This window comes from Styela clava, chromosome 12 (assembly GCF_964204865.1).
Source record: "Styela clava chromosome 12, kaStyClav1.hap1.2, whole genome shotgun sequence".
Classification (NCBI taxonomy): Eukaryota; Metazoa; Chordata; class Ascidiacea; order Stolidobranchia; family Styelidae; genus Styela; species Styela clava.
This window is the reverse complement of record NC_135261.1, coordinates 3522711-3543672: the sequence shown is the minus strand read 5'-3', so window position 1 is coordinate 3543672 and position 20962 is coordinate 3522711. Positions and strand designations below refer to the sequence as shown.

At 34.5% G+C, this 20962-nt stretch overlaps 1 protein-coding gene across 1 annotated transcript; it reads right to left on the bottom strand.

The window, feature by feature from the left end:
• Positions 1-6873: 6873 nt before the first annotated feature.
• Positions 6874-19768, bottom strand: LOC120329964 (uncharacterized). The gene is made up of 9 exons (XM_039396772.2): positions 19627-19768; positions 18967-19148; positions 16601-16756; positions 15339-15518; positions 14057-14238; positions 13449-13540; positions 11895-12029; positions 11084-11237; positions 6874-10436 (listed from the first exon to the last, which is right to left on the bottom strand). The coding sequence occupies exons 1-9, from the start codon at positions 19722-19724 to the stop codon at positions 9036-9038; spliced, it is 2580 nt and encodes an 859-aa protein (XP_039252706.2). The 5' UTR covers positions 19725-19768; the 3' UTR covers positions 6874-9035.
• Between the last annotated feature and the right edge of the window lie 1194 nt (positions 19769-20962).

Genomic DNA, 20962 nt, shown 5'->3' with positions numbered 1-20962 from the left:
CTAATTGTGTTGTCTTCAAGATTCATACATTTCGAATTTTATTATTTTTACTATGCCCACCATCTCATCCAGCAGGGCGTAATATATTGGGTAGGTCATATCGAGAAAAATATTAGCTCATTGTAATCAATATAATAAATTGAGTAGATCGTCGTATTATATTGAGTAGACACGTTCGAACCAAAAAGATTATGGTCGTCTCAAAAATATCAATGTCATTTCGTACAAGTCCCAGATGGTAGTAAAATACGTCGTGAAGGAGTAAAAAAGAAATAAAGTAGCTTGTAAAATTACATGTTCTTATTGTCTTTCACGCTATTCTATCCTAGTGGAATAAAACTTCATTCTTTGAAATATTTCCTATAATATAAATTATTTTGCTCTGTTATCACATTCGCATATACATTAATTCTGTGTACAACACCCAGGACCCAGGAATTTTAACTTCGTCAATCGCTTATTTGTGCGATTCATTTCATTGGCACACATTTCAAATTTATGTATTGCAATACCAATTGACGCTGTGCTTATCAGTTTCTGATTCGAAGATTTCAAGATTAATGTGTACGTCTCAATACGCACAATACAATACAGGTAGAGAAAATAGTTCAAACTGTAATTTCTGAATCGCACTCTCACCTCAAATTCAACCGGAACGGTGATATAAAATTTTTTAACAATATCAATTTTATTATTATCTTCCATTTTTATTATATTCTTAAGTCCTCGAGTAGCAATTACCTCAGACCGAAACTTAAATCTTTGAACGCCCCATCCTTATGCTTTTCTAATACCGTAGCAACGTAGTATTCATTTAAAAAGTGTAGTCGCGTCACGCGTCTGCGAGTTTCATATTGTTTATAGCAAATGAACCATGAATCCTGAAAGGTTTGCTGAGAACATTACGGATTACTAGAAAAAAGTGCACTTGCTAAAGATGCTCGCAAACAAAAAAGGTAAGGGACTCCTCTTGCAAAGTCAAACCCCGTGCCTCGTTAAAATAAGGTGTGGGAACCACTTAACTCTCAGCCAATTAAATTCAATTTATCTTCATTCCCTACATACGAAACAGAACTATGTAATGTTGTCTTCCAAATCAATGGCGTTTGACAATCAATATACCTGAGGTTATAATATGTCCCCATTGAACAACTCGTTTTACGAGCTAGCTGATTAAAATTATTTGGTCAAGACTTCATGGTTGACGTGGTTTGATATTGGCCTGGTTGTAGACAAAAATGGTTTCTGGGAAATCCTACCGAAGATACACATAAATCTAATCTATTGAAATACCATATTTCGACCTATGTAATCACAACATTCACCTATTCATTCCGAAACCGAAATGAAATTCCCGATTTTATGAATACAAAAGCAAATATGAGTTCCTAAGTAATTACAGCATCGAATAATGGGGATGGAATCGAATTTTGCGTACAAATTATTAAAGAAATAACTGTCTGATAAGCGTATCCACCTTCGGAACAAGAATTGATTCCAAAACTCTCTTTCAATTGTAATTGAAATATATTGAGTTCTTTTTTCGATGTTTCATATTTGTATCAGATTCGATAACAAATTTGAGGTGAACTAGTGAACTTTGTATTGTTATTATTCCATTTGTAACTCAATCATTTTGGAGAGAAGATCTGGTGCCTTCAAATCTGTTTTATGCCTCATTGCTTTAAGTGCCCCATTCACCCTTTTATTTTATATTAAGTCGTGGAAACGACGAACTGTTGCATGGTTTAGAATTTCTGACGTCATGTATGAGACATATTTTTCTAGGTTTTTTACTTTTCATTAATAATAATAAACACGCGTGATCACACGTCAACACAGATGATCAAAAACTGTTTCTATTCAAAAATATATAATATTCCCACTTATCAGTATAAAACCTTTTTTTTAATTTCTGAGGTTAATAAAAATTACTAATAATAAAGCAAAGTTATCTGACATCGGTGATGATTTAATAATAGAAGGGTTTATACGAGCCAATTGAAGCTTTCACTTTTCTATCTAGACATTACAGTTATATTACGTAAAATTGCATATGATGAAAGCATTCTTAGAAATGATCTAATACATATACGTAACCATGCAAATAAACATATATTGTCACGCAACACATTTGCTATTTTAATTATTGTAAAAAGATCAACTGCCTGAATAATCAAACGTTTGGCCAGTGTATAATTACATAATTAATCTTAGATCAATGAAGACAATCAGAATTTTTTCAAACAATGCTATTTGCATTCTGGAGATTATCCGCAATATCGTAATAATTATAGACAATGACATAACGCACAATATTTAGGACTTACCCAGGATGCCCCCACAATATCGTTTTTCTAATTCCTTTTTATAAAGCCTGCTATAAGATATTAAACGCCACAGAATAGAAAATAACAAAACATTTGCATTGCATACGACAACAATACTTCACAGGTGTTTCCAAAAGCAAACCTATTTAATAGAATTATTAATATAATCCAACAATGTTTTTGCGAAATGATATAGCGCCTCTTTTGGCCTAACACGTCATATCCACGAAAGGAATCATACAATAATAAGTGTCAGTAAACACGAAGGGAAAAACATATGCCGTCGAAAAACTTCGTACATCCCTGGAAAACAATAATTTTTTTATAATTCTTCATAAACTTTCCTGTAAAATCTATCAATTCTGCAAAAAATAAATAAATATTTGACAACCTATATGCCAATAATACGAAACGGGGATTTCTAAAGGAACATTCTCTCAATAAAAATATTAATATAACCCCACAATGTTTTTGTGGAATAATATAGACCCCTTTTTTCCTATCACGTCCTATTCATAAAAGTAGTTCTACAATAATACAGAAGTGGCAATAAGCACAAAGGGAAAAAACATGCCGTCACCGGTCACCGCACGTCCAATACAGCAATTCTAATAATCAGAAATAAACTGTTTAAAAAAACGCGAAATCGTAATCATTATGCCAATAGACATAATGTACAATAATTGAACATACCCCCAACCCTCCTGCAACACCCTATTTCTAATTCGTTATTAATTTAATTGTAAACTATATAACTTCTGCAAAAAAATCTAGAAAGTTTGCATTGTATATTTCAATGATACGCCATACGGTGGTCTCTTAAATCAAATTTATTTATTATTACAACCCCAAGATGTTTTTGCGGAATGATATAGCTACCTTTTGTCCTAACACGCCCTATCCATGAAAGGGATCATACAATAAATACGGGAGTGTCAGTAAACACGGCGATAAAAAACATACGTCCTGGCCAAATCGTTAATAAGGAGACATATCATACCATTTTCGAGATTTGGAAAGACGGTTTTTTTCAAATGGTATTTCAATACAAACGCATTTAAAATTAGATATAACAGCAATAATTGTACGACGATGTAAACAATCGGACGAAGTATTCCAAACCAATCATTTGTATAATGGCAAATATACAACAACGTGCAACGCAATTGACATGATATACCCAACAATACACCTGCGCAATATCCTGCCCTATCCTATTCTAGTTTATCCTAAGATATTTCGCCGTGTCGACACAATACCTTCATTACATTTGACAACAACACTACACAGATGTCTTGCAGATATATCTATATATTGATATATATCACATTTCTATTTATTTGTCATTGAAACGGATTGAATTACGCTTTTGTATTGTTTTACGCAATACGGATCGAAATCAATAACTAGAGCAAAAATTTCGACGTATTATTGAATAAGAATTTGTAGGGATTCTTTTCCAGTATAATGGAACATGGGTATTAGTTTTAGTGTTCTTTTCAAATATATGTGTAAAATTAGACAAAAACGCCAAAAGATAATTAGTATGCAAATATTCTTAAAAATACAAACCGTCGTCGTCAGAAATACATGAAAAAACATAACCCGTCGATCCATCAAACAATCAAAGCATCCAATTTCGACGTATTAGAGAATAGGAAATTGCATGTTTTTTCCAATATAATGAAACAAGGGTATTGTGCAAAATACTCAAAAAGGTATCAATATACAAATAAATGATTGTCGTAATAGCAAAGATCATTTTCTTCATGCGTCATTTTTAGCTAACGCATCATCGCCAGATGTTCAAATATAAAATTTTCACACGAGACTGTTTCTTAGGTCGATTAAAAAACATTTCAATTTTGTGCTTTTATTTCTTCGGCTTCAAAGGAACCAACAACTTTACATAGTAGTCTGTTGCACGTGTATATATTTAGGGATGAGCATTTGCGAATACTTGTTGATTTCAGAATTAAATGAAATATTTTAATGAAATATGAAATATGGAATCGATCTCGAATACTTATCATGAATGTAATTATAAGTTATCTCTTATTGTATTGGGTCCTTTTAACACATAACATCACCACTCATACAGTTCGCTGATTGTTCACACACAATAAAAAATATTTTATCAATAACTCGGCTTTCCTTTGTTAACGTTTAAAGGTAGTATATCACAACTCTAATTGTAGAAAAGATTAAGTTAAAACCCTGACTGAAGCTTTAAACTTTATTCCGAATCTCGAGAGATCTTCAACATTTAGTGTTTCTATTTTATGGCCAATACAAAACAAACAAAACTCTTGATATTTTCCCCTTTAATTGTCCAATCAACTTTTAAACAGTGACTAAAAGTAGTAAAATATTGAAGGGGATATTTTACGATCGGAAGCATTTAAGTTTACTGATCACCTGGGTTTAAGAGGAGAAATATTATTAACGTTATGAACTAATGGGATTAAAACCAAATAATACACTGACGAATACAAAGTTTTCCATTCACCAGGTTCGGGCTCTGGCTAAAAAAAATGGTTGTGATGAACGTCTTATGTTGTCAACTCTGTGTTGACAATGCGAAATTGTTCTTTAGGTAAAGTAACTATTTAGCGACTACAGGCGGAGAGCAAGGTTTCTCCAGGTTATACTACTTATATAAACATTTAAAGATAGTGTGTAACAAACAACTCGACTACGGCAGGAATTAAGGCAAGCAGAACACCACTGCCTCAAAGCTTGAAATTATAGTCTTTACTTATCCATTCACGAGAGATCACTAACAGTGTGTTTTCTATTTAATGGCCGGCACATGACAAACAAAACTCTTATCGTTCCCACTAAATTGTTTTAATCAAGTTTTAAACAGGGAATAAAAAAAAATTATGAGATCGAAAGGAATATTTTACGATCGGAAGCATTTTAAGTTTACTGATCATCTAGGTTTAAAGAGAATCATTAACTTCGTGAACTCAGGGATAAAACTTATGACTGCACAGGTGCGAATAGAGTGGTTGGAAGTTGTAAAAGGGTTTCCGGTTCAGGTTTAGGCTTGAAAAATAATAGGAATCATTATTTTGTGACCCTTCGTTGAAAGTGTGACAGTTTTATTTTTACGTAAAGTGACTAACTAGCGACTACTAGCGGTTCATGTTACAAAATAATGCATCCTGCGATATATTTGTATAAACTATATACTTTATGAGGCACGGTACGAATGATAAAATTATTACTCACATTGTGAAGTTAGCTAAAATATTAAAATACCCATATATTTTATGCCTACGAACATTACTTCTATTGCATTATTTCAACCGAAGAATAAGTAAAAATGTCATTGTTTTATTATCACGAATATATTCCGCTAAGATAATGGATTTAGTTTGTTACGTAATTAGTTATTCTATTGCAAAACGCGTTTATATCCATCAATCGTCACGCAATGAGTTAAATGTGCGAGGGGTGTGTTTCAGGTATAGCACTTGAGTCGTCTTTTGCGTAACTAAACCGCGTAAATAATTATGTGTATTTTCAACTGTAATAAATTATCGGACACATCTTTTTGCTTGGTCGTTGTTATTCTTATTTGATGCGAAGTTTAATTATGAATGGCTTTTCCAAGTTGTTTTTGTTGCTGTTAGGATAACTGTTGTGGTAAAACAAAATCTTGCAAAATTCTTCTTTCTCTGCAACAAAGGGTCCAAGTGCCAGTCAATATTGATAGTTTATTCATTATTATCAAAGTTTATCAAAAGTAGACTTTGAAGGACAGTTGACGCAACTATATTTCATAATTTTAATTGATCACCCCGTTTGTTGCCCAAACAAAGTATGAATATATTCATTGAAATGAGTAGCAAATGTAAATAAAATAAAAACGCCGCTTTCTGAAGTCTACCCATGCCATAGACAAACTACGTACCGCTGGCCATATCCGTCCAGTTGGGTAATTTAAATCTGGCCCACCTGATGCTGCCACAACCAAACCAAATTTTGTTGTTGATTTGACGTCATACTTACATGCAGTAGTGGGATTCGAATTTTTTGTCAGTCGGTTCCATCACACAAATGTCATATTTTTCAGCCGGTTCTGTTACAAAAAGTCATGTTTTTTCAGTAATGCCAACCAGTTCGCTGATCTCATGAAATTCCGTGAGACGTTTCTATAGAACAGGTGCAAACCGGCTGAATCCCACTACTTCTTACATGTCCCTCAAGTCTCGGTGGGCGAAATTTTTGATCCCTGGTCCAAAAACCTTGTCCACCCCTGGTCTAGGCCAATGTTTCTCAAGCTGGGCCCTCGGCATGCCAAAGAGTCTACGGAGCGGTTATATGTGAGTCACGAACAGAGTCCTTTTTTACATTAAAGGCGACGCTTACAATAACTGTTGCAGACGAATTAAAAGCAAAAAAGTTTATGGAAGAGCAGAGGGAAAACAAATGTTGAGTCTCAATTTAAAAGCGTGCTGCAGACCATGAAATCTTGGGAAATCTACTTTTTCTGGCTGATATATAGTCATTTCAACAAAATTGGATGAATATGTGGTTTATTTAAAGCATTTGACAACTAACAAATACCGTTAAAACAGTAAACAAGTTAAGTTTTCAGAATGTATTTGGCACAAATCACAATAAAAATACAGAATACTAATTGCATTACATTGTTTAGTTACTATATATGCATACGAATATTTAATGACACGCGCTAGATGCTCATATATTGATGACTTGCGTATAGAAACCCTGTTGAAAATTGGGGGCTACAGATGATCATAGCAGTATAAATAAACAAACACATCATCCACACAATTGTATCTACACAATGGTAGAGGCGATTGACACACACAGTTGCTCCAGACCATTTCCAATAGCTGCGAGAAACAAATTTATGTAATATTCATTACATTGATAGATGTATAAACTGTTCAGTGGGTTTGTACTGTCCAGGGAGTTTGCACTGTTCAGAGGGTTCGCGTAGTTCAGGGTGTTTTCGACGTTTCAGGGGGTTCGCACTGGTCAAGGGGTTCGAACTATTCAAGGGGTTTGCGCCGCTTCTGAGGGTTTACACCGGTTAATGGGGTTTGCGCTTTTCAGGGGGTTTGCACTGTTAAGAGGCTTTGCACTGTTCAGGGGGTTTGCACTGTTTAGGGGTTCGTACATGTTTAGGAGGTTTGCACTGTTCTGGGGGGTTTACATCGGTTAAGGGGGTTCGCTCTGTTCTATGGGTTCGCACTCTTTAAAGGGTTTGAACCGGCTTAGGTGGTTCAAATTGTTCAGGAGGTTTGCACCGTTCAGGGATTTTCACCCGTTCAGGGGGTTCGCCCTATCCTAGGGGTTCGCACTGTTCAGGAGGTTTGCGCGCACCTACTCAGAATGTTGTGATAGTAAGCAAAAACGTTCTTGAACCGTGAAATACACTCTATAAAATAAGAAAACCAGTTGTTAGTAGGTTCGATACAAAAGAGAACCCGTCTTTAAAATTTTAAATTCAACCACTGGTCTTTGGCCGTATGTGCCTGAAAAATTCAGATGTACGGGTCGCATGCATAAATAATTGAACGTCATACCAATGCATAAGCAAAGTGTATAAAAATAGCGATGAAAGTAATGGTAAAGCATAATAATAAGAAAAGAACAAGTAAGAAAAATTATTCTGATGTATATAGTAAGAGGGTTATTTGGATAGAAAACTTGAAGCATCCCCACAAAGTCGCACTTTTGCATTATTAAGTAAACGTTTTATGTAAACGTAGCACTGTTTGCGAGTTAGTAGTTTTTCCTACCAGCATCGCGAGTGCTGGCTTCAAAGCTTAAAATTTATAAAAATTAAAATCAATCAGGAGATTTTTGAACTTATTTGGAAATACAGTTAAAATAATGATAATTTGACAATAAAAAACGGTTAAGTATGATACAAAAAATAAGACGAAAGAAAAATACACGAAGGTTAGGCCCTAACCTTGTTGTAAGCGAGTGTTTGATTCAAATCACAATTAAATAAATTTGCCAAAATGAAAATCATTTAATAAGTAACTGAATTACACAATTGTCAAACATAATTTTTAATGTAGTTTTTTCATTTAAATTCATTATACAATTTGTTCATTACGTTTTTATATCAGTCCAAAACACAATGTAAAAATAGTAGATAGCAATGTTTTTCTACGACATTATTTCAGTAATTTTTTCAAAATAATTGCGATCAACATTGGTTTGATCCGAATTAAAATAAAAAATAACTCCGTCTAAAAAAAAACAAGCCATTTTGTTCTTATTCATGTGCTTTTCTATTTGAATATTTAGCCAAATGAACCGCAAGACCTTGCCTCAAGGTGAAAACGTATTCACAGTTCAGCTGACGAGCCATTACTGGCGTACCAGATGCTAAAAACGATCCACAATTTACACAGCAAGCTTTAGATGATATAAACTTGCAGCTGAACATGCTCAAGTTTCAAACTTCGACTAAATGTAAGACAAAGTTTGTAATGAAAACCCCCATCTAATGCTCTCAGCAATTTGAACATATTCGCTAAGCTACTCTATATCTCGACTCTGTTTTCGAATATCTTGGCGGTGGCTCGACGCGATATCATATTACGCACACGCGGGTGTGTTTGTCGGTGACCGCAAACAAACTCGCTTGACACTGGATGTACTCGTCCATCGTTTTATTCCTACTCGCAAATTTTGTTTGTAACGACATTACGATATTGGCGGGTATTGATTCAAGCTTGAAAAAAGACTGTTATGGGCTTCTGCACCGTCTCCATCTGCTCTCGTCTCGATAGAGAAAAATTCAATACTTTGCAATGCTTCATTAGAATCGGCGTTGCTTTTTTCCGATAGTAGCGATGACAAAGGAATTGATACAGGTAGTTTGGGCTTTGTTTCTGCTGTCAGACTTTCACAGGACTCAAAAACGTCTTCCATGCTATTATAGCGTACGGTTTTATTGCGCCTTGATGAATCTGCTTCAATGCTATCTAAGACCTCTCCGACGCTACTCTCGCTAGTATACAATCGTTTTGGTCTTGTGATGGCTTCTAGCATTGATTCGTGGCCGCAATTTTCACACAACGATTTTTTGTGAACTCGAGGTAATCTCTCATTTATTGTTTCCAGTCGTCGAATATCGTCGAATCTAGCGGTATTGTTATTATTCTCCCATAAGGCAGGTCCGAGACTACCATATCCCGTTCCAATTTCTTTTGGTCTAGTAGCTTGTGACGTTGATGGAGGTATTGAATGTGCCGGAGATGGTATTATCGTCACTTGATGCCCAGATGGATACGGTGCTTGAGGAACGCTTGGCAAAGGCATTTGAGGGTAAGTTTGGTGCTGCAGTTGTGTATGATCAGGCGTTGTGAAGGGGGCAACGGACTGATACGTTAAATTGCTTTGGTGATATTGATCATTTATGCTACTTCGACTAGGGCAAATGGAAATTTGTGTTGGGACAGATGGAAGGCGTCCCTGTCGTGGGTTGATTCGTTGTAATACAATCCCACCTTCTATGCTTGAGTCGGACGAGAACGGCTCTTGCGACGGTTCTCTCATCAATAATGCATCATTTGGGTCCAAAAACGGCTCTCCCGAATCATTTCTTTGTTTTTTCGAATTTGATTTTGCCTGAAATAATGGTAATCTCCTACATCTGCACCACATGAGGACACCAAGAATTATAATGACTATAACTGCACCTAGCGCAATAATGATCGCCTTCAAATTTGATTTTTCACCAAACTGGGCTTCAGTGACGATGGATGTTGGTTTGTCAGTAGAATGTTCATTTTGCACTTGCAACAACGTTGGGGTATTTATGGTCTGAGCTTTGCTGGGTGTTATGGGAGTTGTGGATGTAGTAGTTTTAGTAATTTTAGTGGTCTTTTTCGGAGTTTCTTGTTCGCGAGATGAGATAGGATATGCTTTTGTGGTTGATGATTTTTTGCATTGTTGACTGTCACGATTTTTGATATGCAAAGCTACGTTTGTATTTAATATGTCGTCTTTAACGAGTTTTGGTGAACGACATTTTATTTCAAGTTGATCAGCAAGAGTTGTTGATGTCGTACTTCTACTTTTCTTAAGATTTTCAGCGAAATCCTGTAAATGTGAGGGACTTATGATAAATATTGAATTTTTAATTTCTTCGTGATATTGAGATGTGGTTAAGCCTGATGTTTTATTTATTTTGTCATAAATCTCAGTAAATAAATGATAAATAGACTTGTAGTTAACAAAGGTAATTTTTCAAATTCAACATATTTGTTAACATAATCAACTGCTCACGTATAGCTCAAGAAAAAAGAAATTAAATAATTAAATGGGGGCGTGGGACAAGTAGGTTGATACTCTTCTAGTTTGGTACTTTTAACATTATTTTTAAATGTTTGTGACTTTGGTTCGAGCACACTTGTGAATAAAAAAGCGTTTTGGACAAAATACGAACTATTAAGGGTATCAAAAATATTTTATCGAATTGTATACACTATGGAACAATATAAAACGATTAACACATGAAAACTGGTATCCCCTTGATATATGTACAAAGGTAGGGTCAGGGTCTAATTTTATCTCGAATTTCCTCATTTTAGTTCTTTCACAAGTTCGGGGACTGCCTTTGTTAGCCAAGTGAATATACACACTGTCCACAGATTTCATTCCATTTACACAACTTTTTGTAAAATAAGCGAACAAAATTAGTTACTTCCAAATTGGTGCACACACTTCTGGAGCCCCTAAACACTTACCCAAAATTCTAAAATATTGCAGTCACAATTCCATTCGTTACCAGATATGTTAACTTCAATCATTCGTTGATCAATTTGTTTGACCAGCTGTGCAAACCATTCTTTGTGCGGAGCTGATAGTTTGTTATTCTGGAGTAGTAACGTCATCAGTTGTCTAAAAATAACAAAAATAAATTAGTAAAAGTTTTTAGATAAAATGTCCATGAAAATTTGGTAAAAATGGAACAGCAGTATCAGTAATAATAGTATATTCTATATTCTACCCTTCACACTTGTTTAAAAAAGTGCAAAACATTTTTTTTGCTTTCTTCAGATGGCTTCAGGGGACTTATTGCTACAAAAATCACTTATGCATCCATACAAATGAAGTATGTATAATGAAATGTGTTTTATGCGAATGACAAAAATGAATAAAATTTTGATGCTATCTATTGGTCGTCACCAATCCTTTTAATAAAATCTAGGTGCGCTAGTTGAGTAACCCTGCACTGCTCATTCACTCATTTCTTTATCTTATTTATATTTTGCATATCTATATTTAATCTCATTTGCTTTCACGTATGGTACAATACAATGTCATGATAAGCTTATTTATATGCAGCATGTACACAAGGGTTGGAAGCCTAGATGATCTTTATCAATACTGCACACCGACACTCAGAAAGCAATAATCCAATACTGTTATTACTGATTAATATTTTTGTTATTGGATTAGGTTTGCAATAGTGTTGACTTTGTTTTTGCTTTAAAAATATATCTCTCTCTCCCTCTCTACATAACATAAAATGATAAATAAATAAATGTTTTTTACCTCAAATGTTGGAATGTTTCTTTTGGAATGTCCTCAATATAATTATGGCTCAGATCAATAAAAGTCAGATATGTATTGTTGTGAAAGAGAGCTTCGGAGACTTCAGTCAAAGAGTTATTCCCCAAATCAAGTTTCCTGAAGAATTGGAATCAGTGTTAGTCGGTGGTTGCATAATCTAAGGCCACGTTTCCTAGCCCAGGCAAAAATTCTCGCCTTGAGAGGAATCTTGTCGTTCTTGGGGAAGAAGTTTATATTTTCTCGAAACTCAAATGGCAATCAATGAAATTGCGAATCCTATATATATTTGCATGGGTTTGGTATTCTAGGTTTGGGTGGGTGACAGTAGGCTTATCCATGTCATATTAGTATGCTAAAATTGGGCAAATTCAAGTTGTGATATAAGCTCTCTGTGTTTGCTTGTAACCCCTTCATATTAGATCTGATAATTAGGGACTAGTAATTTTAATAACCAGATAGAATGGTACTCTGGGTTTGGATCGACTCTGACTGTAGCAATAAAGCAAGTTTTGCCCACTGTACCTCATTTGTTTCGTGCATCCCTTCTTTCAATCCAATATTAACATAGGAAATTTGGAAGTATACAAAATTATATTTGGTTTATCAAATTCTTAATTTCGAATATACTGCGTTTCAAAAGTTTATTATCTCGCTATAAATACCCCTTTACAAATACATTTTTTTTACTAGACGCCGCGTAAGTTTCCATCCACCCACGCGTTCATTTGCATAGACAGAATGAAGTTTTTAAAATCGCATATAGGCGTATGTCGACCTGGGAGAATTGACCTTTAATTTTCAGGACAAACAAGTTCATATGGTGTTATCAAGTGAAACGGCGATTATTTAATGTGAAGGTATATAGAAAAATATTTAATATATTTTTTTCACCGAATAACCAATAGTTAGAGTTCAAGATTCGTTTTATCCCAATATTTACATAGGAAATTTGGAAGCATACAAAATTATATTTGGTTTACCAAATTTTTAATTTCGAATATACTGCGTTTCAAAAGTTTGTTATCTCGCTACAAATTCCCCTTTACGAATAGGATTTTCTTTACTAGACGCCGCGTAAGTTTCCATTCACCCACGCATTCATTTGCATAGACATATTGAAGTTTTTAGTATCGCATATAGGCGTACGTCGACCTGAGACAAAAAACCCTAAACTTTCAGGTCAAACAAGTTCAGGTGAAACGGCGATTATTTAATTTGAAGGTATATTAAAGAATATTTATTATATTATTTTCACCGAATAACCAATAACTAGAGTTCAAGATTCGTTTTATGACTTTCCTCTGATCTCGGACATACACACACGCGCGCGTGCACATACACTCATGCACATACAGTATATATATCAGGGGTGTGGATATATTTGTATTTAATAATTCTGACAATGCAAGACAAGCTGTACGAGCTTATGGGATGTTTCACTGGGCTCCGTCTCAACAGAAAGGTTGAAATGAAACCACCGAATTAATCAAATAAAAGTTCCGAATAGCAGCAAAGTATTATAAAATAAAAACTTACTCTAGTTTTTTCATATCGACAAAACTGTCGGAATTCACATTTCCCAGGTTATTGGAAGAGATATTTAGTGTCCGGAGGTTCCGGAAATTTTTCTAAATAAAATAGAATTTAAACAAACTTCGATTTTTTATAATTGTAATTTGAAACGATTGCATATATGTGACATAAGAACGAGTATTCATAAATACAAATAAACAATTTTTTTTTTCGAATGATTTATTAGGGGAGATTGCATTTCAGGGATTTGGTCACGTTTGGTTCAGTAAATATAGTTGAAAAATGTTTGTCCGGCTTTTGACATTCACAATTCTAAAATTATGATAATGAGTATGTTCCCCTTCGCCGGGAAATTCAAAATATTTACTTCGAATCTGGAAAAGTTGAAAATACGACTCTAAATGAAAAAAGCCAACTCTAAGGATTCGCGTCGTGCTTGGTTGAAAAAAACTCATCTCCTTTCAACAGATACATGCAAAACCAGGCAGCGGCAAATCAATTTAATAGGTAACCTATATTTTCTGAATATCGATTCAATAACAGCTGTTTGACAAGCGTAATTTGAAATATTTAGGAAATAATTCAATAATCTTATATCAAAATTAACTTACCCCGAAACCGTCTGGCAATTTATCAAAATGTTCGTTATTTGAGATAGACAAGATTTCCAAGTTTTCTAATCCATCAAACATATTGTTGGTGAATTCACGAATTAGAATACCGTCAAGATATAATTTGTTGATTGAGTTCAAAGAAAAGAACGCCGAGCCATCTATATGGGATATCTTGTTATCTGTAATGTAATTATAATATAAAGTGGAATTCAAAAACTGTTTTCAATTCACCGGTAGTAAAGTCTCTATAGTACACAAGGAGGAACATGTAAGTACTTAGTATATTTACGAGTGCTCCCGAAGTATGTGTACCAAGATGGCGGACAACCTGAACAAAGTATGTGTACCAGGTCAGGGTAAGGCCATAATTTTATTACAATTTTCCTTATTTTAGATAGGCTTCAGTTTGTGCGTCATCTTGGTACACATACTTCCGGAGAGCCCTTTTACGTACATACGTTTACAATTGTTGTGATTGAAATGATTCAGTGATATCCTTCTTTAAGAACTAAATTATTTGGTACTCCCGAAGAATGTAAACCAAGATGGCGGACACCGGAGCGTAGTATGTGTACCAGGTTGGGGATAGGCCATAATTTTATTACAATTTTCCTCATTTTAGTTCTATTATACGAGATCGGAAACTACGTGGAACTCCAGTAGTATTTGTACCTGGAATTATGGCCTAACACTAACCTGATACACATACTACGTCCTGGTGTCCGCAATCTTGGTTCACATACTTCGGGAATACCAATTATTTCACGAAATGATATATGTAACAATATCGATCGTAAGAAATGACTTTCCATCTAAAATTCCTGATCATATTACGAATTTATATGCCATTTCTCATTCATTCACTACACTTGCCGTATTGATGCTCGCTAAAGTAAGCAGTAATGATTTTTTGCAAACATCCCTATTAGCATGCTGGTCCAAAACGGGCACATGAGCATACAATTTATCGCTTGCTCAAGTGGTAGCGATTAGCGGGGGCTGCCTTGTATTAGTAATATCCCCACTTTTATTTGAGATCTTAAGACTATGCTCTGAACAAAATTTTATGAAAAAAAAACTGATTGCTTAATCGCTTAACTAAGCATTAAAATCTTGAGTAGTTAATCAGTTAACGTGAACTTTATCCGACCAAGACATTTAAGCAAACTTTAAGGTTCGTCAAATAACAACCCGTTCCTCTTTCTCTGCATAAATTCATAAAAAATCTTGTTCAAACAATTCGACCAACTGTGTCTTATTTTTTTCACAATTTCCTCACCTTTCAAGTTTAAAGTTTCCAAGTTTTTCAAACCATTAAATTGTCCAATGTCAATCGACGCAAGTTGATTGTTTTGAATCGACAGAAATTGCAGCGAAGCAGCCAATATAGAAAATGTCCCGCTTTGAATTCCTGTTATTCTATTGTTATCCAACTTCAAATACGTCAGCTTTGTCAGACCTGGAAATATAGTTTATTTTTATGTGCTTACTGTTCACCAATCACTATACTTTTTTTTAAAAAGTTCTCAAAGCCAGGTCACGTGTTTTTAATCAACACTGAAAGAGGCTGATCTCTGAGCAAAGTTACGGGCGACCTCTGAGGGGCTAAGTACTACTGAAACTGGTAATGCGCGTGCTCACTTGCGGCTTTTATTCTCGTGGCGGCTATGTGAAAACTAATAATACGGGAAACATGTCTAAATACCACGTGCACCATCCATTTGCAATTACTACACCGACCAAGAACCAACACCCTATGGTTCTGCCAGCAATTTTCATCGGTTACACAAGTTTCCATTGAAATTCGAGAGTCCATATCATTATGTATCCAGTATTACTAATATATAATCAAATACGTATGAGGTTTGCCACTATTATTAGGCGTTCTACATTCACTTCATTTTGCCAGTTTAGCTTTATATATTTATAGTTTATGAAATTCTCTTCGCAACCTAAAATATTTCTTCGCGGTTCCGCTCCACCATAAATGTTGAAACCACTGCGTTAAAGCCAGGGAGGCTTAACTAGGAAAGCAAAAATAAAATGATAAAAATAGTATTTACCAGGTGGGTTATTGTTATACTGAAAAAATTTAAAATTCACCAACTGGTTGCAGTCACTAATTAGACGTTCAAAATGACGCTTTTCTACTCAAGATGGAAGTATGGGTTCAATAAGACTCTCTTTTTGTAACTATTCACTGTTGTTTGTGAAATGCTGTATAACTCGTTCATGACTTTCTGCTCAAAACAGCATCGACTCTATAGAAGTTGTTACCCAGGACAGGGGTGTAGTAACTCGAAACGACTTGGGATGCAAACTTTAAATTAGCTGGGGGTGGAACTTGACTGAAGTTTCGGATTACCCGTGACTCGATTCGACTCGCGAATTGTGTTTAAAAACTTGTAATATTCAGGCTAATAGACCATTTTAGTTAGGTTTGGGCTATTAGACTATTTTAGCTTTAGGTTTTGAGACCATTTTAGCTAGATCAGGTTACCAATGAATAGGAAATTGCGTCAATCATAATAGGTATTTTACCCGCAAAAGCCTGTTGTGAAATATCCGTAATCAAGTTGACAGACAGATCAATTCTTTCCAAATCTTTATTGTTTTCAAACACGGCCTTAGGTATTGTTTCAATTGAGTTATTTGCGAGATTGATTACTCTGATCTTTGGATATCCTACGAGATCATCTGTAAAAAATATTAATATTGTTAATTTTTTTTTCTGAGAATACAAGTGATGCTAAAGCCTTTGAGCTATTTTCTTCACTTTTATTAATATAATTTATCCTGGGTAATTCAAGAGTGCACACAAACACGATTATATTTTTGTAACGTTTTGTCTGAATGGAACACTGAATGTAAAATATTTGTGTCCATTTGCAGCAATCTTATGATTCACTTGAAATAGTCATCTTTTCTTTTCTTATGCGCCAGTGAATCCGTGTGCATATGATGCAAGGACGCTGTAGCAAGAGTGAAGATAACTATTCTAAGTGAATCAAGAATATTGCTGTAGATTAACAGGAATGTTGAAATACGGGTTGTTCATAAAGTCCCTTCACAATTTCAGGTTTTTTATGAAGTCAGTCCTCAATATATTTTGATCAGCAGTTTTGTTATTTTTCAAGTTTTTATTTCATTTAATACATCTGTGAAGTCCAAGGGAATATAGGGTATCGATAAGTTCCCTTTGCACTTTTAAAAAATTGTAAGGCTTTATGGACACCCTATAGGTATGTTTGAAAAAGTCTGACTTTAATCAGACGAATCGTCACAGAAATATATTTGCGTGCAGAAATATTTAGAGTAATTAGTAAAATTTCTGTATTCTATTTAATGTAGCACGGGTTGCTAACCCAGAGTTTCATTCGTCGCTGAGCAGGAGCGATGATAGCCAAACAAAAAGACAGAAAACATTTACAAAAGTTCAATAATCGACGTCAAAAGTAAATAACTGTAAATGAATATTAAATCAGAATTGTTCAAAGATGAATCTTCATTAAACGTGCGTTTAATCTCTGGCTATTGTACACATGAATAAAATGATTTTACAGGCACAGTGGCGTCAGATTTATGGTCTTTATATATATTTAGTATATGGTATATTCTGTGTTGACTGTGTATGTATGGCATGTTACTGTTATCGTGAGTAAACGGCGATTATGTAAATTAAATTCGTAACGTTCGATAAACTTTTGACATATCTATAATAATTATGCTGTGGAGTTGAAAATATCGTAATATAATAAAAATCTATACACGGATTTAAGTCTTGTACACATGTACTTATGTAACGTTTCGCCTGAACATGGTCAGACTTTTTCAAGCAAGAATAAGTCGACTACTACATTAGTGTTAGTGCAAGACTCTGAAATCACATACCAAAGTCATCTTTATCTCATCTAAAATATCATGCATTACATGTAGATGGATCCACCGGCGCGAAGGCATAGAGGAGGGAAATAGTTAAGCGCGTGCCACCCGAATATACAGGGTGTCCCAAATAAATAAAACCCACCTTTTTTGCTAATAAATATGGGGATTCTGACCCTATAGATTATATTTGATTACAGTTATCGATAACAATTATTATTTTGAAACCCCTGTTTTGGGTCAAAACTCATTTACGTAGTTTCTGATTTGGAAATCGTGAATTTCGAGACAATTCATATTCAGTGTATGTGTCAAAAGTTTGTAAATGTGTTACCTAATTAAGTTCGGGTTAAGCTCATAAGATTCTGCAAAATTTGGAAAGAACCGGAAACTTATCAAAATGTACCAATGCTGGTTTTCGCTGTAATCTTCTTGCGTATATCGGAACCATATCAAGTCAAGCCCTTTTTGGAAAACTATCATCTCAACACTTGAAGTCGAATTGAAGGAAACATAATGAATTGAAGTCACACAGTGGACCATTAAATCAATAGTTTGAAGAGTTCATGTAATAGACATTTTTTTTCTGTTTATCCTGCTTTAATTAAGTTGGGTGTAATAATTGCTATAATTATTTTTCGGAAAGGATAGGTACGCGGAGTTGAGCACGTTTGCTGTTTTAGATACAAACAAGTAATTTCAATACCCTCCCCCCCCCCAATTTGCGATCGGTTCTACAGCTAACTTCTATAAAACGGTAAATCTGGGGAATAGGCTGTTGCCAACAGATAATCTGTGTATCTGCATAAAAATCTAACTTGCTTTCGGATTTGCTGCTGCGGGCGATGGTATTCAACTGTCGATTAGTAAGGTAAATCTATACAATTTCAGTAGACCATCAAATTTCAGTGGCCACCCGCAACTTTGCTTTGAGATGAGTCTTTTAGTTTTAAAAACGTATATTGAGAACTTTTGTCTATATCCACATTTATAACACATGGAATTAATGCTTTTATGTTTCTTACTTTTTTCTAAACTTGCAACACAGCTATCATTGATAAAAAGCCCGATTGCAGTTGAAGCTTTTCTTCTAACCGATAGTTTTTCCAGGTCTTTGGGCTGTGGGATAATCTTACGCAGCGAAAGATCACACCAGATGTTATCATCACTGAAGCATATTCTGTATCGATTCTTTTCTTTACTTTTTCTGTAGATAAAGACACGAATTAAATTAAACAAATTCAAGCACTAAATTTATAAAGGACTTAAATGCTTCTTCTTGCTGATTGTTTTATAGCCTAAATAAGAATTTCGTTATGTAGATAAATGAATAATTAAGATTGTGTTTCGGAATAATTCGGGAAACAGGTACAATTCATAGACCATAATAGATTACAGATATTACTGTAGTGCCGAAGTCAATTTTGACCTAACTGCTTACAAAACCCGTGGGCGTGATGGCCTGATAGATAAATCAATAGACTTAATTGGGTTGGCTTGGGAGGTTGACATTTTCGGGCATAGGTGCTGAGGGTGTAATAAAATTGGGTATGCAATGACAATCTCGAAAAAAAAAAACGGTTCCTACACCCCCACCCCACCCCCAGTTGGGGGCCACTAAAGTTTTAGAGTTCGAACAATTTATTGTTTGTTTTGTCAAATAATTATATCTTTTTAAAACTTACCTTTCACACATTGAGTCTCCATTTATAATTTGTAAATCCACATTTAGGGCAAAAATAATGAAGCTGTAAATCACAAATTTCCAACCCAGAGACGTCATCTTGTTTCACATATTAAGTTCCAGTTGAAAAATAATTAAAAATTTTGCCTGTTTGTAAATGTATAAGTTGTGTTTACTGCAAACAATACTTTGATTTGTATATCGGGCTAAGGTTCAAAAATAGAACAGTATTGACAATATTACGCATTTTCTTTCTTTACTTTCATTGAAATTCTAATTAGGTATCTATCATAATACAAATTTCTAGATTTTGTTTTTCATCACTTCAATAATAGTCTTGCAAATAGAAACCTTTTATATGTCATTGACTTAGACATATTAAGCTTTGCGTGACTTCACTTCACTCGAATATTGTGAGCGTTCACTGACGTGTAAAATCCGAGCTATCATAAACGAGTTGATAATAGTAAATGCAACCTCATTTCTAATTGTGTTTCTGTGTTCAAAGTTTTTTCTTCTTTCATATAAAGTGTGAAATATTTATAAAATTTCAGAAAAGTTCTTACAGTGAGGAAGCCTTACAGACTACATATTGCTACGTAAAGGGTTAGGTATTTCAATAAACTTGTCTGACCTACATTTACCTAATAAGGGTTATAGCAACATACTTGTGAAGTGTTTTCTTAGCTCTGCTCGCAGCAAAGCGTTAAAAAAGCAACCAATGAAAAGCTAAGAGCTATTATATTTTAAAATAAAAACTTTTGGTCGGCTTTGATCAGCCAATTGTATTACATCCTAGCAAGGTAGGAATTGTATTTAAACCCAAATATATTAAGCTAAGATGCAAACATAGCTTCACACAGGTGGACAGAATCAAAAATACGTCTCAGACCGGGGAATTTACGCCCGTGGCGTATACATGTAACTGACACTTGATAGTATAATATCTGTTGACTTCCCTAATTTCTATTTATAGCTTTTTCTGTTGCTAGCAATAACAGCTAGGCTCGGATTTTACACGCCAGTGATCGCTCACAATATTCGAGTGAAGTTAATTCATGCAAAGCTGAATATGTCAAAGTCATTGACCTATGAACGGTTTCCTTTTACAATAGTATTATTAAAGTGATAAGAAAAAATCTAGAAATTTGTAAATATCACACAAAATCACAAAATAGCTGAAAATGTTAATTTATAAAATGTTGCAAAATTAGGGTCATTCAAAGGAGCTCTGGTTCACTAAAAATTCAAGAGAAAGCAAAAAAGAAATAGTATAATAATAGATATAGTGACATGGGTTTATCAAATCTAATCAAATACCTATAAGTTTGCCATTA

Excerpts from the sequence above, each read along its gene's own strand:
- LOC120329964 (XM_039396772.2), bottom strand. The coding sequence starts at position 19,724 with ATGACGTCTCTGGGTTGGAAATTTGTGATTTACAGCTTCATTATTTTT. Across the intron at positions 16,757-18,966 it reads TGTTGCAAGTTTAGAAAAAA|ATGATCTCGTAGGATATCCA; the intron begins GTAAGAAACATA and ends TATTTTTTACAG. Across the intron at positions 11,238-11,894 it reads GAAACATTCCAACATTTGAG|ACAACTGATGACGTTACTAC; the intron begins GTAAAAAACATT and ends TGTTATTTTTAG.